General features: G+C 34.5%; 2 protein-coding genes across 2 annotated transcripts in view; one reads left to right on the forward strand and one right to left on the reverse strand.

Annotated features, from left to right (window-relative positions):
• LOC145263198 (uncharacterized) overlaps nucleotides 1–7,247 on the reverse strand; it is a 208,543-nt gene extending 201,296 nt beyond the window's left edge. The window contains exon 1 of the mRNA XM_080120265.1: nucleotides 7,172–7,247. The gene's annotated coding sequence lies outside the window, so the exon portion shown is untranslated. The remainder of the gene's footprint in view (nucleotides 1–7,171) is intronic.
• Nucleotides 7,248–7,418: 171 nt separating this feature from the next.
• LOC145263200 (ATP synthase subunit b, mitochondrial-like) overlaps nucleotides 7,419–25,257 on the forward strand; it is a 30,181-nt gene continuing 12,342 nt past the window's right edge. Inside the window, exons 1-4 of the mRNA XM_080120267.1 lie at nucleotides 7,419–7,538; nucleotides 13,945–13,984; nucleotides 21,655–21,860; nucleotides 22,479–22,642. Of these exons, the coding sequence (XP_079976393.1) occupies nucleotides 7,511–7,538; nucleotides 13,945–13,984; nucleotides 21,655–21,860; nucleotides 22,479–22,642 (438 nt within the window). The 5' untranslated portion in view covers nucleotides 7,419–7,510. The remainder of the gene's footprint in view (nucleotides 7,539–13,944; nucleotides 13,985–21,654; nucleotides 21,861–22,478; nucleotides 22,643–25,257) is intronic.

The raw sequence follows: 25,257 nt of genomic DNA on the forward strand, positions 1-25,257 counted from the left end.
ATTAAAAAAAAATCCAATATGGAGTCGTCAAATTTTGAAAGGGAGACAAATATGTACCTATTTACTATGCCTCCCCACGGGACAGAGTTAGACACCAGGGTCGTTTTTTAACGTGGAGAAAAGGTACAAAAATAAAAATTGTCTCAGTCGTGAAGGATTTCTCCTCCACCGAAAGTGAACAAGAAAATGAAGTGCAACATCTGAAGAACAGATACTACACTTTGATCTTGACCAAAAGGCCAAGCAAATTCTTACAATGGAAGAGGAGGTAACCCAACCATATTATTAATTTTTATTATTTATTTATTTATTTTACTAAAATGCGATTTTAAGTAAAAAAAAAATATGTTTGGGAATAGTACCCAAACACATATAACTGTAAATAATTTACGTAATTGAAATAGAATTTAACCATAACCATCGTAAGTTAAAGCAAAACAATGATTTGCTTTTTATTTAGAACTAGCGTGGGTGCCCGGCGTTGCCCGGGTGTTTGGAGGTGTATGCTGAGAAAAAAAAAAAAAAGGTAAATTTTTTTAACTTTGACCCCTATTATGATCCCTTAACATTTATTGTTTTGGGCTCAAATCAAGTTATTAAGTTAGATCCATGTCCAAGGAACCTATATCTAAAATTTCAAGTGTTTCGACCCAAAATTGTCGGAGGAGTTTGGTAGAGTTCTCAAAGGTCAAATCGTTAACAGCCAAATTTCTGGCCGAAAACCGATCACATAGATTTTCTCAAATCTCAGTATCCTGTATATCAAATTTCGAGTTTGTAGACTGAAAATTGACAGAGTTATTGCATAGGAAAATGTACACAGACAGACAGACAGACAGACAGACACGTTCACTTTTATAGATATATAGATTAACCTATTAAAAAAAACAAAACTGAAATACAGAAAAATTGGTTATAGTCAGCTAACATCTTCCCTAATTTTTTGCATGGCGCTGTACTGACCAAAGATTTAGGCCACAAAAGCAAAATTAATACTACCATTCCCTTTTGCATTATATTAAACCTTCCTTTCCCTACAATGAAAAAGAGACAATTCTGATTCTTTGGCCTTCCTCTCGCCGGGTGGTCCTGCTTGCTGACTCGTCCCCCACCGCCTGCTATCGTCCAGAGAGACGAGGGTAGGTGTGGGTGTCCTTTTTAACTACAACAGTCAGAGAGTTCATGCGACTAAGTCCAGTACACATGCGTTTATAAAAACTGCTACATAATGTATCCTACCAATGTTTCGCAGTGTTAACTTAAAAATAAAATAATCATTCAAGTTAGTATTTGTGTTGTGTCTTATTCATATGAGATAACAGCAACTATTTACAATGGTGACCCCGCCTAAAGAACACTGCACCTCATCAAAAGAACTTTACACTAAGAAATGAACAACGTAAACTGGACTCGTACCGAAAAGAAATGAAACACACTTTGGAATCTTCAGGAAAATACAAGTGATTACTCATTTTCGTCGCAAACGTTTCAAAGAAAACCTTCGACGTAAGTACAACAATACTATATTTCCCCCCTCCTTCCTAGTCAACACACACACACACACACAAAAAAAAGACAAGATACACACACATATATATATAAAAAAAAAAAAAAAAAAGAAAGGAAGAAAATGGAAGAATCCAGTGTGCAACAAATAAACATAAAAACTCCTGAATTTATGGAAACGGCAGTAAATGGCTGGTTTTCCGTTCTGGAAGCCCAATTCCACCTACGCAACATAACAGCTTCAACAACCAAATTTTACGCCGTCATATCATCACTGCCTGCAGAAGTGGTAGCTAAAATACCGATAAATATTTTAGAAGGCAGGAAATATGAGGAACTAAAATGCTCCTTAATTGAGTCCCACGAAAGGACCAAGCCGGAATTGCTCGACAAACTAATGTCAACTAACACTATAACTGGCTGCCCTTCCGCTTATCTTCAAGAGATGCTGTCTATTGCAAAAAGAATAGGTATTGGCGAAGAGATTGTTCTTCATAAATTTTTACAAGCCTTACCCGCAACAATTTCCCCGGTCATTGCCTCACAGAAAGAATTAAACCCATCTCAGCTAGGAAAACTAGCGGACGAACTAATGCCCTTGTTAAATAATATAAATGCAACAGCGTTTACCGCTCAGCAATCTCAACATATTGACAAAAACAAGAGCAACGTTCGGATACCGATAGGTGTTAAACCATTTTTCCCCGAACAAAGGACAAGGATATGTAGAGCACATATTTACTTCGCAGAACAAGCCAGAACCTGCAAACCCTGGTGCAAATGGCCAGGGAAGCGAAACATAAAAATGTTACCAAGCTCACGCCCACCCACACCCACACCAAGTGACTCGGAAAACTAGTTGCGCAAGCCATGTCCGTCCCCTTGAGTTCGCAACTACTACAAGTCAAAGCAAGACTAGGGACAAAAACATTAAACTTTATTGTAGATACAGGCGCAAGTATCTCGATAATACCAGCAGCCATGATAAACGGTGTCACATTACACCCAACACCAGTATCGCTAACCACTGCCAACGGTGAGAAAATAGAATGCCACGGCCAAGCTAACCTCGAAATTGGGATACCAAGTTTGAGAAGATCATTTTCCTGGACATTTGTTATCGCAAACATCACCAATCCCCTCCTCGGACTTGATTTTTTAAATAAATTTGGCCTTACAGTGGACTGCAAAAATAGAACAATTTACGACCCAGTTACTACCACCAAAAAAAAGTTACTGTTAAATTCTGCAGCATCAGTAAATGTGGTCATAAATGAAATAGAACTGCCGGTATTCATAAGAAAAAGCCTGGATAAACACCCAGAAATTATTTCTCCGCACACCAACAAAAACAGTGAGTACTGTGGTGTTTATCACAGAATCGACACAGGCAGCCACTCCCCAGTCTTCGCTAAATCCAGACAACTGTCCGCTGAAAAGCTGACGGCGACGAAAGAGGAATTTAAACGTTTGACAAACGAAGGTGTAATAACCCCTTCAGACAGCGAGTGGTCAAGCCCACTACATCTGGTACCCAAACAAAGTGGAGGCTATCGTTGTTGTGGAGACTACCGCGCCTTAAACAGCATCACTAAAAGTGATAGATACCCCATCCCCAATATAAACTCCTTTACGGCTAAACTCGCTGATAAACAGCGATTTTCGAAAATTGATTTGATTTCGGCATATCATCAAATTAAGATGCACCCCGATGATATTCCAAAAACTGCCATAATCTCGCCGATGGGACTCTATCAATATGAATACATGCCGTTTGGACTAAAAAACGCAGCGGCTACATTTCAAAGATTTATGGACAAAATTTTCCGAGATATCGACTGTGTTTTCATTTATATAGACGACATATTGATCTTCAGTGAAAACGAACAATCCCACAAACAAGATATCTACACAGTTTTTCAAATCTTAGAAAACAACAGCCTAAAAATATCTCTTTCCAAATCCATCTTCAATGTGACATCTTTTGACTTCCTAGGATTTAGAATCAATTCAAAAGGAATTACACCAACTGCAAATAAAATTAAAGAAATAGAATCTTTTCCGTGCCCTAAAGATGCAAAAAGCCTACGCAGATTTCTGGGTATGGTAGGATTTTATAGGAAATTAATACCAGGATTTGCAAAATTAGTCTTACCCCTATCTGAGAGAATGAGACTAACACTGAAAGGTTTAATCACCTTAAATACATCGGAAAAAGAAGCCTTCTCTACTATGACAAAAATACTTGGTAACCTAACAGAATTACCCCACCTTCAACCAACTTGTACCCAATATCAACTAGTAACGGACAGCAGCAAAGATGCAGTAGGTGCTGCCTTACATCAAGTCATCGATGGAACCCCAGTACCAATAGGGTTTTTCTCAAAAAAACTCACAGCAACACAGACGAGATATTCCACTTTCGACCGTGAACTTTTAGCAGCATATTTGGCCGTATTACACTTTCACCACATAATAGAAAGTCGCAAAGTATTGCTTCTGACAGACCATAAACCAATATGTGGTGCATTTCACAGTCTAAAACCTGCAAAATCAGATAGGCAACAAAGACAACTAGCCATCATCACAGAATTAATTTCAGATATTGCCCATGTGAAGGGTGACCAAAATATAGTTGCAGATTGTTTATCTCGCCCAACATTTGCTGTACAAATAGATATGTACGACCTCCCTGCACTCGCAGATGCACAGAAAAGAGACACCGAAATACAGTCCTATCCAGACTTAAAGAAATTCACATTATATGGAAAAGATCAATTTGTGTTATGTGATACATCAATGTCATACCCTAGACCTTTTGTACCATATACACTACGGAAATCTATCTTCGACAGCTTACATTCAGTATCACATCTTGGAATAAAATCATCTATCAAAATGATTAAGGCTAGATTTTACTGGCCACATATGGATAAAACAATTAAAGAATTATGTGCATCATGCACATCTTGTCAACAAGCAAAAATATACAGACATACTAAATCACCAATTCAAACGTTGGAAATACCATCATCAAGATTCCAGACCGTACACATTGATATAGTTGGACCATTACCCCCAGCAAAACGTGCCAACAATCCTTATACAAGCCCATGTCGATATGTTTTAACATGTATAGATCGAACCAGTCGATGGATAGAAGCACAACCTATAGCAGATATTACAGCACAAACTGTAGCAGAAGCTTTTGTTGACACATGGATTACTCGCTTTGGTGTTCCACTGCATGTCATAACTGACAGAGGCACACAATTTGAAAGCGAACTATTCCTTGAATTGTCAAAAATTATTGGATTCTATAGATTACGAACGACTTCTTATCATCCGCAATGCAACGGACTTATAGAAAGAGCACATAGAATTATTAAAGCAGCTATAATGGCCCGAAAAGAATCTTGGATTTCAGCTCTACCAATAGTCCTCTTAGGAATTCGAAGTATGCCCAACGACTCTAATTTTTCCCCATTTTATGCGGTCACAGGTACACAAATGTTATTACCACAACTAATGATTGGTACAGAAAATACAGAAATAATTACACAAAATTTTACAAGAGAACTACACAAAACTATGGAAAAATTTGATGTGACAGACTTTTCAAACAGAGATAAATCAACAAAGAAAACGTACGTACCAAATCAACTTCAAACCTGTGATAAAGTTTGGATTAGGATAGACCGCGTTCGAAAACCATTAAAAGCACCCTATTCAGGTCCTTACATTGTACTCGAACGAACACCGAAATATTTCCTAATAGAAACGAACCCAAACACGCATACACAAGTTTCAATAGACCGTTTGAAACCTTACATTGAAAACAAGCAAAAATGTACGCAAAATACAACTATCAACAAAAATAAAAACAACGACATTTTACTCCCCAAAATAGTGCAGGAACATGAGATAAAAACAAGAACTTCAAGTAGGAGAGTTACATGGAAAAAAGATACTGAATACATTTATTATTAAAAATTTCTTTTTAAAATAAATAAATAAAAAAAATAAAAATATACATATATACATATATATATATATATATATATATATACATATATATGAGCACTCTGTCTACTGGCAGGGTACCTCTCTGTACTGACCAAAGATTTAGGCCACAAAAGCAAAATTAATACTACCATTCCCTTTTGCATTATATTAAACCTTCCTTTCCCTACAATGAAAAAGAGACAATTCTGATTCTTTGGCCTTCCTCTCGCCGGGTGGTCCTGCTTGCTGACTCGTCCCCCACCGCCTGCTATCGTCCAGAGAGACGAGGGTAGGTGTGGGTGCCCTTTTTAACTACAACAGTCAGAGAGTTCATGTGACTAAGTCCAGTACGCACGCGTTTATAAAAACTGCTACATAATGTATCTTACCAATGTTTCGCAGTGTTAACTTGAAAATAAAATAATCATTCAAGTTAGTATTTGTGTTGTGTCTTATTCATATGAGATAGCAGCAACTATTTACAGCGCTAACTGGGCTATTTTTATTTGCACTAATTGTATTATTAAAAGTGCAAATAAAAACTAATTGTGTTATTTTTATGTATATAATTTTTTTCTTTTTGGTACTCATGCAGAGAGTGATCCGTGCTGAAATAATAACGTTATTATTTAAAAAGCCATTCTTAACATGGAGAGAAGAGGGTGTTTTGTACCTACTCTGTACTTTAACCTTACAATTGAATAATAAAAACAACATATCATAAAACTTTAATTAAACATGGAAATACGATTTAAAAAATAGCGCGGATCACTCTCTGTATTAGCACCTTATTTTTTATTGTGCACTCTTCAACAATGCCCTTTTTTTTATTCAATAAATCGCTTCAAAATACAAATACTGAATGACAATAATAATAATAATAATAATAATAATAATAATAATAATAATAATAAAAAACAAGTGAAGATACTGTCTTGCTTCGTCCGTCACAGGTTCTGGTATCGCCACATAGAAAATTAGGAAATACGCTAGCTAACCGTTAAATCGTATACCTTATACGCATGGATCGAAAATGTCATATTCCAAAGATACCAAAAATTGATCAAGTTGTTTTATGAATAAGCAAAAAGGGACTGTCTCGTGTTGTCATCTTGAAAAAAACAAAACAAGGGCAGATAAGTCAATTCAAACTTACGAGATCAGCCTTGTAATGCTACCGATTTCACATTAATCACTTTAAATTGTTTAAAAATGAGTTTCTTCATAAAAATAAAACTACTAATTTACGCGATTTTTGGAATCATTTCCGTTCCGTGATACGACGTATCACTGATACGTACGTACATCATAAAGATTTTTCGGTATTATTATACAAACACCGTGACAGCGTTAGGGTTAGGGTTAGGATTAGGGTTAGGGTTAGGGTTTAGGGTTAGGGTTAGGGTTAGGTTTAGGGTAAGGGTTAGGGTTAGAGTTAGGGGTTAGGGTTAGGGTTAATTCGCTGTCACGGTGTTTGTATAGTTTTACCGATTTTTCTGCAGTTTTTTTTTTTTTAAATTTGATTATAAATTCTAAATAAGAAACAACAATTTTAATGTCTTTTTTTTTTTTCAAACAAAACATTAATTGACATCTATATCTTCAATAAACATGATTAATACATTAAAAAAATATTTTAATTTGCTTTGTTACTTGATACCTTAAGGTTTCGTAGATTTCTACCTTTCTTACTTTTACACAAAAGTCTTCTTCGCCGGCAGACGACAGTTTATATCGAATTGTGTAATCACGTGACGTCATATTAGTTGCGTACTTTTCCTTTATCTTTTAATTTAACAATTGAATTATTTAATTTTAATTAAATAACGAATTATTTAATTTAAAAAATAGTTATAGCAGTATTCTAATTCTATTCAATTTATTAATGGAATGCTACTAAACAGTGGATTAAAGTTTGTTTTTTCACAGCCACGCAAGGTAGCCACCATCTTTAGGACAGTAACATCTTTGCTGGGTACCGTCACTTTTTTTTACAACCATGCAAGCAGTGAGGCTTTTACGATCTGGTAAACATTATTTATTTACTTTAGATTACTAAATTTTCTGACTGATTATTTAAAGTATCTTCAAATTGATTATTTTAATGTTTTTTCTTATATATTAAATCACTATGACCTTGAGGCCGACCAACCTCATCATTTTTAACCTGTTTGAAATTTTGTATCTTTATAATTTTCTAATTAAAATAAAATTTTAGTAATATTTTTAAAAACCTTCTAACTTAAAAACGGTAATAACCGTTTGTGTTCTTAGACGTTTTCTTTTTTCTAATAATAGAAAACAAGGGGTAGGGGGTTATTACCTAATATATTTATTCATAGAAAAAATAATCACCTCGCTCGTTTGTCTGCCAAGTGCCCGTTATGTCCTCCGCAAAGGACACTCTGACTTCCAAGATCTCTTTAACATTTAATAAAATTTTGATCATATTTAAGCAAAACTGCAAACTTTCATATATGTTATGTATTTTTATTAAGAATTCATAATTCGCTATTTTAATGTTCTTAAATGAACGTCAAAAGTTTTATAAGTTCCTATGAGAATTACCATGTATTACTGTATTTTATGTACTGATATTTCCCGTGTACTTTATATTTACAATTTTTGAACTGGTTTGTTCAACTTTGTTGTTGTTATAATGATTCAACCTTCAGCCTTCTTCGTGTACTTTGTGTCGAACTCTGGAATCGCCATAGACTGTTTGGTTAAACCTTAATAATGGGTTATTTATGAAATGGGTGTCAGCAACAAGGTTCACTGCTCTCAAACAACTCTTGGTCAAGTTGTACGACGTGCCCCTGCGTATTATAAGCACCTCAAACCTCCTCATATTAATAACGGCTTTCGGAATTACCCCCTCCCCCACCTCGAAAGCCGTTCTTAACATGGGGTGATTGGAGGGGGGGTTATACTACGCTGAGGTAGATCGTAAAAAAATACCGGTGCTTCTACACTTTATCGCCGAAACTGGAGACGACATTTTATTTCGAGCACTTGTCGATTAGAATCAGAGGGAGAAATCAGTATTTTAAATTATGGCCGAAGTTAGAAATAACAAAAAAATTAAACTAGATAAACTTCCGAAAAGAACTATGAAAAAAGGTAAATAAAGAAAGTGAAAGAGAACATATATCCATAATTGTTTAATTGGAAATGTTTCGATTTAATTAATGAAAACGGGAAAGTTTTTCGTTTAATTTTAGGTTAAATTTATTCTTTCCGGAAGCAATCGTTCGTTCTCCAGTTTAATTTTTTTGTTATTTATTTCATGCTTCGCACATAGTTTAAAATATTGAATTTTAACAGCAGGTGCGTGAAATAAAATGGCGTCTCCAGTTTCGGCGATAAAGTGTAGAAGTACCAAAATACCAAATTCCCTTATCGTCTCCCTTTGTAGAATTCCATTCCCAACATGAGTGTAACTATTGTTCTTACACCGTAAGTGTAACCGTCTACGTGAAACGCGGACAAAAAACGCCGTTGAGAGAGAAAAAGAAAAAAGATAACTTCGATTATTTTTTCTTTTTAAATAATAAAGAATTTGATTTTGCTTTTGATAACCTATGATTATAATTTTGTAACTTTAAACGTGCGGAAATTCTTTTCGCAAGAAAAAAAAAAATGGAGTTATCGCCCTTTACATTTGCCATTTTTCTTTTACCGGTCAAGTGTTTTTTTCGCGTTTCGTGTAGACGACTTTACTATAACTTACCTTGCTGTTTTGTTTGTGTGTTTAAATTCGTATTCCTATCACGTAAATTGATCAAGTAATTTTTTTTAAACCAAGAAAATCAAATTTTATGAGAAAACAAGGATGACATGTCTTGCTTCACCATCTTTAAAATTCATCACTGACTACCTCCTCCTCCTTAACAACCTCTCCAGAAATAGAGGTCAAAATCAGCTTGTAATGGCTACTTTTAATAGTAAATCGTACAAAAAAGGGTATTTTACAACATGCACCAGCGTAGTATAAACACCTTCAACCACCGCATGTTAAGAACGGCTTTCAAACCCCCTTCCCAACCTCCCCATATTAAGAACGGCTTTCGAGGTTGGGGGTGTTTATTCTGAAAGCCATTCTTAACATGGGGAGGAATTGTCTTCTGTTTTCCTACTTTCCGGCTAACTACAATATGGTTGTCTTCAAGTCTAACGTAAACAAGTTCTTGATGAGCCGTTCCATATAAGTTTATAATATGCTGGGGCATGTTGTAAAAATTTACCAAAAAAAGATATTTATAAAAATCTCTTTCATCAATTTACGTGAGTTTGTGGAATATAACATTTGTGTTTAATCATGGGTACATAAATCAAAGATTTTTCTGTATTTTGATTTTTTTTTTTTTTAAATTTTATTTAGGTTGAATAAGCATCGATTATTTTAGAGTGTATGGAACTGATGTGTATATAAATTTAACATAAACTAATCGTCCATTTCTGAGCCATTATATAACTGGATAGTATTTTAAGCACGTAAGTTTGCTGGGAGAAGTGTGGTCATGCAGAAAAGTTTAATAAAAATTACTTTTCATTCATTTAAACAAATTGACAAAAGGTTATTAAAATAAACTCTGTAAAAAGAACTTCACAAGATCTCTAGCTATAGTATAGCTGGAGATGTCTTCTCAGTTATTAAATCATTTCTTTCTGATAGGTTCATAAGAGTAGTAGTTGAGGGGCAAAAATCAGAAGCTCACAGTATTAATGCTGGGGTCCCTCAAGTGTCCATCCTGGGCCCAACTCTATTCCTAATCTACATTAATAATCTTCCAAATCACATCCTTACATCATTCGTAGACATTTATGCTGATGAAACTACCATTTATGGTAGCACATCTAAGACAGTAAACGACCAAGTTCTCTCCAATTCTCTCTCCTCTGATCTTGAGCACGTGGTACAATGGGGAAAGGAGTGGTTGGTTACTTTTAATGCATTTAAAACCAAGCTTCTCTCTTTACATCATCAACACTCTGATCCACATCTGGCATCAATTGAAATGACTGGCTCTCATCTTCAGGAGGCCTCAAGTTTTGACAAGCTTCTGGGCTTGACCGTTACTCCTGATCTTAAATGGAACACGTACATCAAATCTGTTGCCAAGGCTGCTGGAAAAATGGTGGGATCTTTTTATCGATCCAGTAGATATCACACTACTGATGCAATTCTCTATCTATATAAGAGCCAGGTACGTCCAAGGATGGAATACTGTTGCCACATCTGGGCAGGAGCTGCTAGAAAGGACTTGTCCTGCCTTGATAGAGTTCAAAATAGACTTCGTAGCCTCGTAGGAAATGTCATTTTCTCTTCCCTGCAACCTCTATCTCACAGAAGAGATGTTGCGAGTTTGTCTCTGTTTTATCGTTATTTTCATGGCAAGTGTTCGACTGAGCTTCAATCTATGGTCCCCCCTCACCAAACTTTCACAAGAAACACTTGTCTAGCTGAAAACACTATCAATAATTCTCCCCACTCTTTATCTATGCCTAAACCTAAACGTAGATTCCATGATCAAAGCTTTTTTCTTAGAACTGCACACTTGTGGAATTGTCTTCCGTTTTCCTGCTTTCCGGCTAACTACAATATGGTTGTCTTCAAGTCTAACGTAAACAAGTTCTTGATGAGTCGTTCCGTATAAGTTAACAAATTTACCGAATTGATTACTATATTGTCCAATTTTTACTGTACACTCTTTAACCCTTATCCTCGAGTGGCCTCTTGGCCTTGATAATGTGATACCTGTGTAGAAAGAAAAAAAAAGTTTTTAAAAATTCCACGCATTCTAAGAAATAGCCTGAATATTCTCTCCTTTTCATCATCTACACTTTGACTCTCATCAAGCCCCAATTGAAATGAATGGCTCTCATCTTGGAGAAGCACCATATTTAGATAAGCTTCTGGAACTGACCTTCATTCCTGATCTAAAATGGAACACTTACATCAAATCCGTTGCCAAGATCGCTGGAAAAATGGTTGGATCATTCTATCGCTCCAGTAAATAGTTAGCTGCCGATGCAATCCTTTACTCATATAAGAGCCGAGTACGTCCTAGGATGGAATGCTGTTGTCACATCTGGGTAGGAGCTGCTGGGAGAACCCTATCTTGCCTTGACAGAGTTCAAAATTATCTCCAAAATAGAGTAGGTGATACCCTTTTCTCTTCTCTGCAGCCTCTCTCCTACAGAAAAGACGTAAGCCTGTCTCTTCTCTATTATTTTCATGGCCAGTGCTCGCCTGAGCTCTAATCTGTTCCTCCTACCACTTGCCAAACTTAACAATAAATACTCAACTAGTTACAAATGCTACCAACAATTTTCCCCATTCTCTATATGTGCCTATATCTAAACAAATTCCATGAACAAAGCTTTTCTTCAAACTGCCTGCCTGTGAAACTTTGTGGCACTGACTACAACATGGTTGTCGAGTCCGATGTTGAGCCATCCCTTTAAATAATCAAACGATACCCAATTTCTACCACTGACGACTACTATGCTGTTGTCCCAAGAATCACCTTACACTCACTAATCCTTGTCCTCGAGTGGCCTTCGTGCCTTGATAAGTGGTAACTCCCTTGTAAAAAAAAACAATAATAATAGAGACGTACAGGCCCACTTTTTTTTTTTTCAGACCTCCAGAAAACTAAACTGCCTCTATGATGCTCAGAGGGTCAAGACCAACTAACTTCTTTGCCTATCTTCTTGAATATTCCAGGGTTTTTTTCTAGTCATCCCCATTCGATCATCTAGATATCTGCTTGAGATAACAGCTAGCCAGTGTCTATTTAAAATAACTTATCTACAAAAACATTTTTTCGAAGAGAAATCCAATTCTGTATAACCAAATTAAAAATCAAAGGCATGTTTAGTTGAAATCAATTTCTTCTGTATCCTCCTTTCACTTTCATTTGCGAATCCACTAATCATATCACAAACATGCCACTTAATGCATGTTTACAGCAGTAACAGTCAAAGTATCATCTAGGAGTATTGTTGTTATATTTCGGCTGGTGAATAAATTGCAGAAGCGTATCTGTAATTTGATTAGCCCTACCCTTTCTTCCTCACTGCATTCTCTCTCACAGACATAATGTTGCTAATCTCGGTCTTTTCTAGAAATACCATTATGACATGTTTTCTTCAGAATAGTATGATCTATTTCCCTGCTTCCTTTGTTCCAGCTCGTTTGACTTGTTGACTTAGGGGTCGCCATCAATTCGTTGTTTTAATACCTTATAGTAATACAGGTTCCTATTCCAGTAGCGTCTTTCCAAAGACTTCAAGGTTGTGGAATTATTTCTACTTGCTGTTTTCCTTCCAGCTACAGATTTGGTCTTTTCAAGACTAAGATCATTAGGCATCTCCTATCTTTGCGATAATCATCTTTTTTCTTTTTTGTTAACCCTTTACATAATGTGGCTTTATGCCTTGTCTCTGGTGATTTCCAGTTAAAAAGTACAAACTCTGAAGAATTTTTTTTTAACCAATCTGAAAGTAAAGATAACTGATTTTTATCAAGAGAAATCCATTTTTTTTTCAGTTTCATTTGTATACAAAAATAAAAACATTGTGGGAAAAGTCATTCAGATGTTGGTTGTGAGCCTCCAATTTGGAAACTTTGGTTTGAAGTGGCAATACAAGTGTTAAAGTTCCATCTATGAGTTAAATAGAAATCAAGAATTTCTTTTTAAAACAGTTTCAAATAAACTGTTTTCATGGCAAATGCACCACTCCCTGACCCAGAAGTGGTTGATCGTCAGTAGTGGAATAGTGAGTGTCATAGAACTAGTATGTATGGTTTGCTATCGTTTGAACTGTTGTGCACACCAGGAAGAAAGCCAGCACAATTTGGCTAGTGTGAAAATTGCTACAAATACAAGAACAAAATGACTCTTAGAATAATTTGGTTTAGTGGCACCCGTAAAATGCACTTTTTACCATGTTAAATTCCAAATAATCATAGTCTTATGACAAGCAACTGAACTTAATTAAGAACTATTTACGGCTGAAACTGCTGCAGTATATGACCATGACACTAAAAAAAAATTTTTTTTGTCAGATTATGAGTATATTTTCAGTTTTTATTCTGGGAAAAGAAAATACTTGAAATGATGGGTAAATATTGGTAAAAGATGGTGCATACTGCCAATCTGTATTTTCGGGATTATTGTCGCAATCGGTATACACAAATTTTCATAAGGCTTCATTGAGTAGTTTTAAAAACATTAAAATTTGATGTGGTGAAGTTTGAAGCATGACAGGTCATATGACCAGATGTAGTTGTTTTATATATCCATTCACTGAATGCTAAGTATTTATATCTGGAGAATGTATACTTTTGCTGATAAATGGCATCCTCATCTCTTGTGGAATCTGATACAAGTTGTTTATGAGAATGTATTTCCCTTATTACAGGACAATTTGGGTGTATTCTCCAGAAATTGCCCCAGAATCAGTAAGTACTTTTTATTTTATTTATTCAGCTATATATATTACAATAGAAAAATGCAAGCATGAAAAGTAATATGGTTAAGCTTAAGTAATATGGTTAAGCTTAAACATGTAAAAGTAAAGGACTAGCTTTTAAAACAGGAAAGGAAAGGACAAGATATTCTCGTAAAAAATATAAATTTATAACTTAAAATATTACAGCATTAAGAATTGATTATATAATGTTATAAATTGCATTTAAAAAAAAAATTCTTAATGTTGCAATATTTTAAGTTATAAATTTATTATATTTTTTACTAGAATAACTTATCCTTTTCTTTTCCAGTTTTAACAACTAGTCTTTTACTTTTCCATGTTTAAGCTTAACTATATTACTTTTCCTGCTCACATTTTTCTATTGTAATCCATGATTTTTGCAGACTTCCAGTAAATTCACTTGTTCTTTGTTTAATTTCAGTCTTATTTTTTTTGCCCCCATAAACATACACATATAAACATATGTAATAACAATGTACAGCACTTGTGTGTTTTCAATAAAATCCCTCCAATTATCTCCCTTTCATACTTTCATTCTCTCTATTTCACTTGTTACTTCTCTTTCCGCAAGAGCAGTGAATTGGTAGCAACAGTAGTTGCTGAAGTAACATGGTTGCTGTGGAAACTAGTCAAAAAACGTCACTCACTTCCTTATGTTTTTGTTTTTTTAAACTTTTGTTTTACTAACTGAAAATTGAAAAAAAAAATTTCACAATATAGCTGAGAAGGTGATCTATAAACTATAATTGTTTGAAATTTGGTCAAAAAATGAGTGAGCAGTGAAGCTTTAAAGCAGTTCTAAATGACTAAAACTGCCGCTTAACTATATATTCAAACACTACTGTGTTTGAATGATGTACCAGGTTAAAGGTATTCAAAAGTGATAACTAATGAATTCAACAAGATTATTAAGAGTGCTCAATAAAAGAAGAGCAAGATATATTTTTATTAGTATGAATAAATGGTGAAAGTGCACTGAGGGACCAATCAAAGATGGTCAATGTGCACTGGTTGTCCAGCCTGCAAAGGGTGTTTATTCTGAAAGCTGTTCTTAACATGGGGAGGTTGGGTGTGTTTATTCCGAAAGACATTTTCTTATTTTTAACCTCCCCGTATTCAACTTCTTAAAGGTCAGTGCACTTTCACCAAACAAATTTACATCATTGTGACACTGGACATGGTAATGTTACAGACAAAAGTGTCACGACCATGTAAATTTGTTTTTATGTGTGTATGTATATATATATATATATATATATATATATATATATATAATGTGTGTGTGCTCTACTGTAAAAGCTTTGCAACATTTGTTTTGAATCTAATGATTTTCTGATTGCAATACTCTTCTGAAACGCAGCTTTGTGAAGTTCTATCAAACAGTTTTTTGTGAAAACAAAGTTCTCAAGATGATCAGTAATTTTGTAAGTTGTATTTTTTATTTATTTATTTATTTTTTTTTACAATTCGTATCAGTCCAATGGTCCGTATCTGAAATATTTGGTTTTCTTTTAACAAGGAGTTTTCTTTTTTCAAATTTTGTCATTGCTATCAAAACCATACTTGATATGCAAAACATTTGATCATTTTTTTTCTGATAATATATGGAAAGAAACATTAATTTTAGCAGGATATTAAACAATTTTCAAATAACATAAAAAATAAACAAGCTTTTGTTAGTTGCATTGATCTTTAAAAATTGTTGCTAGGTGTTTCCATTTTGCCCATGCCCTATATATATATATATATATATATATAAACCATACATAAAATTTCTAAGGCATTTTGCCTAATTTCAAATTAAAAGATGCTTTCAAAGAACTATTCCATTTTAAATACAGTATTAGCATGCTTTTAAAATTCTATATAAAAGTTGTTTCTAAAATCATTCCAATAACAATGAAAAAATAAACTGTAATACCGTTACATTTATTGTGAAGTACATTTGATCTCTGAAGAATGTTATTTGAAAAACTTCAGAAAAAAAAAAAAAAAAAAATTTTTAATAAAAAAAATTTGCATTTTATACATAGTTTCAAAGGAATTTTACCTAATTTCAAATTTATGTTTATATAATACCGTCAAGACAATCACATCAGAAAAATTGGAGTTTTGTGAGATATCAGAATCAGAAAAATTTCTGCCTGTTGACGTTGAATCTCTACAGTTCCAGGTAAGAATTGTCTGAAGATAGTGGTTTCAATCCTACCCAAAGCCAGCCAGAGGCTTACTTGGCCAAAACGTGATGAGATGACAACAACTATGGATGGCAGTAATTGTTAAGAATGCAGTTAGAAGATTCAGAGTTCCTATCTCGTCGTGGTTACCACCTGACGAAGGCCAGAGGAATAGTTGGCCGAAACGTTGTGAAACATCTAAGGGAGATGAGAATAATAGCCCGCAATAAATTACTAAATAATACTCATCTCAATAATGAATTCCCATTAAATAATATATATAAATTTTTTTATATGTTATGTTTTATTTAAAACGTAATTTTCCATTTTCTGATACTGATGATAAAATTAAAAATATTTATTGATTTTAAACTACCAGTGATGCTAAAATCTATAGATCTCTATCCAAGTGTATGTTTGCGAGAATATATGCACATATTTTACGGTAATTTGATGAGTAAAAAACAACTCTATATCTAAGTATTTAGAGATTTTAAAAGAATTGGAATCTGAAATTTAGACTAGAATCAGTAAATTTTTTTTTTCTTTTTTTACCTCGAGGTCACATTGCAGCTGAAGCTGTTGAGAGCATACTAAAATAACAGTTGCATAAATTTAGCTTAGGGGCAATTTTTTTTTAACTATTATATAATAATCAACAATATTTTTTACTGCATTTCAGCTGATATGTCCGCCGACCTTCTTCAGACATTATCTTCATTTAACAATGATGATTTTATCCATATTTAAATATGATTGCTGTAGATCAAGTGTGCATGTTGATGTGTTTTGCATATTTAAATATGAAAAGCATTACCCTAAATGACCAATATAACTGGGGTGGTGGGATGGGGTCTCATTGACTGAAATTTATTTATTTTCTTCTCACGGTTGGGTTGCCAATAATTCTCAAATAACTCTTGGCCTTAATACAAGTCAAAAAGATGGAATGATTGTGAGACAAAAGATGAGTTCATAATCAATGATTTAAAACCAAAATTGATTACTTATGGGATACTTTTATGACAACTATTTGTTGACATTGAATTTGAAAACAAACCATGTTATAATCAGTGGAGAAGCAAGCCTGTTTTAATGTGTTTCACAGAAGGAAATTAATGGAGAGGTGGGAAAGGGTCTACTAATTTTCATATCAAGACATGTTTTATATTTAAATAAAATTTTTTAAAAATGAAATATTTCGATGCCCATGCAGAAGGTTACTTGGGCTTTCATTTCATCTAAAAGTGTAAAGTAAACATTAAAAAAAAAAAAAATTTAATGTGTAAAAAGAAAGGAGTTCCTATTTAGTCTCAAGAGACAATGGATAACTCCTGCAAAGGTGTTCGCATGAGGAATCTATTGCGGAACTACATTTGCACGCTCCCAACTGCACCAATCCTGATCTAGCATTGCTCTACTCCCATGGCGAGGAAAAGTCTGTGATGGCTGGAATAAAGGGGGAGCTTTTCTACATACAACACCTAGTCTGTTCCTGTTTTGTCATCCATTTAATCCACCCTGTCGGACAGGGTCATGAATTTCCTGACTGCAACCTCATACAGAACACTTTCAAAAACTGGGACACCTGTAGACTGTAGGTGGCGACCCGTGATGCTTTGGGGTGGGATCCTAATAGCTGAGCATTTATGGTTGCATAAATAGTTGCGTGACTCGCAATCCTTCACTTCAACTAGGCAAGAGGTCAGAGAGGTCCAAGCCGATCAATCTGCTGATCATATCCTAGTCGCTATAAGTTCATCCCCAATTATATTATTCAAACTGATTCTTCTAAAAATCAAAACCTTCGTATCTTTCCTCCAAAATTCGAGATACTAGAACTGAGGGTCGGTTGTGTTGCGGACAAAGAAAATTACTAAAGAATGATGTTTTTAGTCTCGCTTCAAAATTTCCTCTCAGAGAAAAGTTTTCTAAAATTATAAAATAATTATCCTATCTATAGAAATATATTTTGGCAACAAATAACTCATGGGTAGTTGATATGCCATAAAACCAAATTCCTTTAATCAGGCTAAACATTTCTCAATTTCTGTGGGTCAAACGTGATTATGTTGTATTAGCAAAAATACTCAAGCATACAACAAAGTCCCAATTTTGAGATTTGACCTTGAAAAATACTGTGCACCATCCCTAGGTTGGAGACCATCATGTCAGGTTTAGTCATGATTGGTCTAGTGGGCTGTAGGAGAGTATAGATACATAGGCTATGACCTTGACCGTTACCTTGGAAAATGGTGTGCACCATTTCTAGGGTGGGGAACTATCATCATCATCATCATCATGCCAGGTTGGGTCATGATCAGTCCACTGGTGTGGGCTGTAAGAGAGTATGTATGTACATAGACTTTGAACTTGACATTTAACCTTAACCTTGAAAAATGCACACACATGAACGCTACTACTTTGTATGTATGTATGTATGGTCGGGTCACCGGCGACTAAACTGGTTCCCCCACCAGACTTGTTTGGTGAGGAGGGCGGCTAGTCTCCCTGAAGGATTAAAAACAAGACCTTCCAAAGGGCGAATGAACTCTTTTTCTGGGTCAACGGCCAACTAGCACCGTGTATATTTGTGTGTGTGTGTGTGTGTGTGTGTGTGTGTGTGTGTATATATGTGTATTGGGGTGGAGAGGGCTCCTGTAAGCCGTGGTGAAGGCAACCTTTCTAGGAGAAGCAAATCTCTGATTTAAAAAACCATAAAGCGGGAGACCATTACCCGCATTAAGTTGGTCTGCAGTTTAATTTGTTGCTGGCTATCTTGCTCTTGCTTGTTGCTGGATCTCAACATTTTGAACCGAGAGAGAGACTTAGCTGTCGTACAAAGCTAAGACTCTGTAACATCATATTTGTATAGATACTCCCTCAGGCATTTGGACTCATGGATTTTAAATGTCTGAGGGAGTGACACTCGTCTGACAAGACGTTGCAATCATCATATATATATATATATATATATATATATATATATATATATATATGAGAGAGAGAGAGAAAGATATCTGGCATGTGTAAACAACAGAAGCAATAAAAAATAAATATAAAAATTATCCAATATGGTTTCCTAAAATTGAATGTGAAATAGATTTTAAAATTTTTTATTTTAGTGCATTTTACTTTAGTTTGTGTATGTCACTCCCCCTCCCACCTCTCTCTTTTTTTTTTTTTTTTTTTTTTTTTTTTTTTTTTTTTTTTTTTTTTGTTAAATGGTGGATGCTGCAACATGGTGGTCACTGCTGACCATATTGCTTATTTGTATTTGTATGATTTAGGCATTCACCCTGGATTGGTTGGGCCAGCTCCGTTCAAAGAATTTACTGTGTCCTTGGATGAGGAACCCCTCTTTGGTTTCTTTTCACCTCATTTTTTCTCTGGCTGGGTATGGCCATGTAGGACCCAGTTAGCTGTCATGGTCATCTCTCCATTAGGTTTTTGCCTCTCTCTAAGTCTTTTTTTATTGTATTAATATCCATTCTGTCACTTTATATGTTCACCTGTTATATCTAGATCTTGAAAGGTGACCTGCCTATGTTTTGCAGTTCGTATTGTGATGCCATTTACTCAACTTTGCTGTCTGATCCAGGTGTTTTTTTTTTTTGTTTTCTTTTTTTTATTTTTTCATATAGACACCTGCCGAGCCAAATGCATTCCATTTTGCATTTTGCCTCTCTAGAATACAAAACATAAAAGATTTTACGATTAGGCTTAATTTTTTTTTTTTTTTTTTTCTCGTTTGTAACTTGGGGATTGGATCTGTATTTGGTGATGCACTAATATCCTTAGGAAAGATATGAACTTACAGTTCATTCTCCCAGCTTTTGGTAACGTATCAACTGAATATTCTTTATATTACTAAAAGTCTATGGATTTTGCTTGCTTGCCATTTTACAATTATGAAAGAAAGTATATTTACATGAAAATGAATAACGTCATAAAGGATGAATGGTAGTTACCAAAAGCTGTTTGGAAGTAATAGCCATAACTAAATATAGCTAAATAAACAATACTTAGCTAGAGTGAGTGTAGGAAGTTGCATAAGTGACCTGTCAGTTTGAGGATACATGGGTGACAAAAATTTTATAAAGATTTTTGATCTGGCTATAAAATTTTAGATTTTGACTCTTTTCTTCAATTCCTGCTTGCAGCCTCCAGAACTTTACGACTCTTATTCTACACATTGTTACAACTTGAGCAATAAAGATATAGAATTACTAGCAGCTCAGCTTTGCTCAGGCCCTATGTACTGTTCATGACTTTATGTGCATATATATATATATATATATATATATATATATATATATATTTAAAAAGTTTGATTCATGTCCAAGTAACCTATATCTAAAATTTCAAGTGTTTAGACCCAAAATTGGCAGAGGAGTTTGGCAGAGTCTGCAAAGGTCAACTCTTTCAACTTTGACCTCTTGGCAGCCAAATTTTCACCCTAAAACTGATTAAAAAGTTTGATACATGTCTGAATACCTTTTATGTAAAATATCAAATGTTTAGACCCAAAATTAGCTGAATAGTTTGCTAGAGATCGCAAAGGTAAAATCTTTTGAACATTTGATTTGCGGCTAAAATGCTTGCCCTATGTCTGAATACACTTTATGTAAAATTTCAAATGTTTGGACCAAAAATTGAGTAATTTGGTAGAGGCCGCAGAGGTCAAATTTGAAAAATTTTTGACCTAGTTTTGACCCCTTAACATCTGTTTTGGGATCAAATCAAATTAAAAAGTTCGATCCATGTCCTAGTAACCTACATCTAAAATTTCAAGTGTTTAGACCCAAAATTGGCAGAGGAGTTTGATAGAGTTTTCAAAGGTCAAATCGTTTAACTTTGACCCCTTGACAGCCAAATTTCTGGTCGAAAACTGATTAAAAAATTTTTCCCAAATCTCAATACCTCTTATGTCAAATCTCGAGTCTGTAGACTGAAAATTGACAGAGTAGTTTGGTAGGGAAATGTACACACACTTGTCCTATCTCATTCTTGTTGATTTTTAGCTACTCCTCTGGCTGTAACTCGTGAGTGGTTTTGCTGTAAGGGAGTGAGAGAAATTACTAATAATACAAATTCATAATAGCTATTATGAATTTACAAGAGCTAAAATAACGAAAGTTTGTTCATAAAATTAAAATGTTGATTGGAATTGGAATCTTGGAATGTGCTTTTGAAATTCAGATGTTATTTCAGACGATTATGATTCACTGTTGAATTGAAAAAAAATAAATATTCGTGACTTTAATGGAATATGTGAAAGCAATTTTGAATGGAATATGTGAAGGCCATTTTGAATGGAATATGTGAAGGCCATTTTGAATGGAATATGTGAAGGCCATTTTGAATGGAATATGTGAAGGCCATTTCAAGAAATACTATTGCTGATTAGAAAACACGCACAACTAACATTGTTAAAAAAAATTTTTCCTATTTTTTCTAGGCTTGCTCAAATTCCCACAAGAACCTCTTCAGCCGTTGCAGATCAAGTCAAGAGATGGGATGATGCTAATAATAGATACTTTGGACCTGAAAGGGACACAAAGAACTTTCCTCATCCTGTTATGAGAGTGAGAGGTTCACCAGTCAGGCTTGGATTTATTCCAGAAGAATGGTTTACAGCTATGTATCCAAAAACTGGTGTTACAGGTTTGTTTGTTGTTTTTTTTTTTCCACCCCCACCCTGCTAAAGTTTTTATTATCAAACTTTTTCAAAAAATGTATAAAATTGATTCAGTTTTGGAACCTATATTTTGAAAAATCTGTGTTTAGCAATAAAAATAATGTATAGTGTATTATAATTGGATTTTTTTTTTTTTTAATGCATTTTAAATAAAAACACTAATACATACTTATGTGTAATATTAATAAAAATTCCAAATTTTACAAAAAATGATTTAGATCTGCTGGAACTTTTTTTGCAAAAAAAAAAAAAAAAAATGCTATTTTTGTAGATTCTTTATCTGCTATTTTATCTGTAATCGTGGAAGTTAACCAAAACAAGGGAGATAAGTCGCTTTGTCATCTTCTATAATATAAATCTCACCTGTCTGTTTAAATGTATGCATGTATGTCATACATACATACATTATGTATGTGTTATGAAATTTAACACTATTTAACATCTATTTAGTTTTTATGTCCCCAGATAACGCCAGGTAGCCCTGCTAGTCAACTCTAATTGCAAATTCCAAAGCTTGAGTTGGTATCTATTACACCACATTTTTTCTTTTGATAACAAAATATGTTATTTGCTTTGTTTTTTAGGTCCCTATGTCCTTGGAACCGGACTTCTTGCTACCTTACTCTCTAAAGAAATCTGGGTTGTTGACCACGGTTTTGCTGACGTCCTTGGATTTACTGGTGCATTTTTGTTTTGTGTTCTCAAGTTGGGGCCCGGCATCAATAAAATGCTGCATGATAAGCAACAGGTAATGCATCCGTTTTTCTCCTTTCCGATTTTTCCCTGCTTCTTCCACATCTCCATTTTTATTTTCCTTTTTATTGATTTTTCTTTCAATAACTATTTTTGAATACTTAAAAAAAATTTTTTAAAAGGGTTTTTGATTTTCATTTAAAAATTTAGTTCTGAAAAAAAATTGTTGAATCAAACTTGATTAAAATTAGTATTACAAGGTGATTGTTTTTTCTTTTCTAATTATTTTATCACCTTGTATGAAGAGAGCTGTGTAAAAGAAGCTCAAATTCATTTGAATTATTCAAATATCATCAGTAGTTTAAGTTATTGAACATTTAAAGTATCTTTTTTTTTTCTTTTTTTTTTCCTAAACATTTTTCTTTTTAAAAAAAAGTGAGCTAAAATATGTCCCTTATAATTAAAAAAAAAATTCAATAATTTCTTTGCCATTTATTTTTAAAGCTATTGTTATGAAACTTGGTCCGCTGATATAAAAATTATATACTATTTCTGATTATGGAGTCGTATTTAATGTATATCTTTACTCACGAATAATAAAGTAAAACTTCTGCAGGGTGGAACAATAAAATTGTCGCCAAAGAAAAGACGACATGATTCCGTTTCGGTTTGATGAAAACCGTTTTTATTTTTTTGCTGCAGACCGTCTACGAGTTGGTCAGTTATTTACATATCCCAAGAGCGATAGGAGCCTTCTATCATGTTTCAAAGTGACACAATGTTCAACAAGCGAAATCGGAGATGTGACGCTCTACAACACATGCTCTTTACCAATCCAAGTTATGAGAACAGGACCATTGCCAGCACCCTCAAAATGCATTGCTAGATTGCCAGGCATAACAGGGACATGCCCAGGATAATGAAAACAAAGTTTCCGGACACAGTTATGGTCTTTGGTGTGGCTTCAAGTGATGGCCACATCATGCCACCTCACATTTTCAAAGTTGACTTAAAAGTCAACACCAAAGTGTACCTGGATGTGCTGAAGAGTGTTATGATCTCCTGGTGCAATCAAGCAGTCGCTGGCAGACCCTGGGTATGGCAGCAGGACTCGCCGCCGCCAGACAAGTTCAAAGAGACCCAGGCATGGCTTCAGAAGTAGTGCTATGACTTTGTATCTTTCTCTCACTGGCCTTCCTTCTCTCTCGACCTGAACCCGCTAGACTACTTTGTTTGGTCATATGTCGAGAACATCACCAACATGACCTCCCACAACACCAAAGCCAGCTTGATCACCGTGATCAGCCGGGCATTTGCTGCGCTCCCGCCAGTGCTTTTGGAAAAGGCATGCTCCCAATTCCGAATCCATATCGAGGCGATGATTGAGGTTTATGTCGGCTACATTGAATAGATGTCAACATAATCAAGTTACCTGAATTGATTTTTTTTGATAAAAGTTTAAAAATAAAACTGTAGTGTTGTTGTCTTTAGGGAAGTTTTTAAAACTGGCACAGCATATCCTACAGATTCTGTGTTCATGAACGTATCATGTTATTCATTTATTTGAAGATATTTTGTCATGATCTCAAGGTGTTTTTTTTTTTTTGTTTTTTTTTTAACTCTAAAAACTTTAAATTGACAACTCTAATTTCTTTGATTGCAAATTTGGAAACTATTGGTTATTTGGCAACTATCGGTTATTTTCAATTAAGCTTGGTTTGGCAATTCATCATGGAAACACTGAGACCCGAGCAGTGTTTGCAAATCGCAAATGATACAATCAGTTTACTTTGAGAAAAATTTGAATTATTTTCATGAAATGTACTTATCAACTGGCCACCTTGTTCATGCGATTTCACCCCATTAGATTATTTTCTTTGGGGGTATGTAAAGTCTGATGTCTACGCTGATAGACCAGACATAATAGAACACTTGGAAGACAGCATTTGATGCATTATTGCAGAAATAAGCCTAATTTAATCTGTAGAGTTTGTGAGAATTGGACCTCTAGATTATGTAATATACATGAAATATTTAAATTATAAATGCCAAAAGTTCATTTATATGATAAAAATATTTTTCTGTGATTTATTTTAATTTAAAGTTGCCACCTCTAAAAATGCACCCTATATTAAAATAGACTACTTGAGCAGTTGCTTTTAAGAAAAAATATTTTTTTTACTAAATTTAATTAAGAAAAAAAAAAGAATGCAGTTTTGTTTTAGGTGATTATATCTTTTAAATCTTTCACTTGAGGGCAAGGCTTTTTTGGGTTTTCAAAATATTAATATTCAGACGGAAAAAAGTATACAAATGAAAAAACTCAAACATTGTTGCTGCAAGACTGTCGTCGATCATTAGAATTTCAGTTTGCAATGTTCAGCTTTTTATTCAGAATTCAACAGGCCCTGTCGGTGAAGCATTAGAATATGCAGACTGCCCCCCTGCAGAGGGTAAAAGTCCCTCAATGGGGGTCCTGGATATGACCTTAAACTATATCCAGTGGTGAGGCCCCAGCTTGTGGGCTTTGGGGAGTGTGGAGCCACCCCTTTAATTACCATTGCTCCCAGGTCCACTCTGACCCGGAGTGGTAGTACCTGTTAGGGTCCCAACTATGGGTTAAATAGAAACCGACGTGAAAACAACAAATATATTCTATTAAAAAAATTT

The sequence above is a fragment of the Euprymna scolopes genome, chromosome 38 (genome assembly GCF_053919585.1).
Source record: "Euprymna scolopes isolate OS-2025 chromosome 38, ASM5391958v1, whole genome shotgun sequence".
Classification (NCBI taxonomy): Eukaryota; Metazoa; Mollusca; class Cephalopoda; order Sepiida; family Sepiolidae; genus Euprymna; species Euprymna scolopes.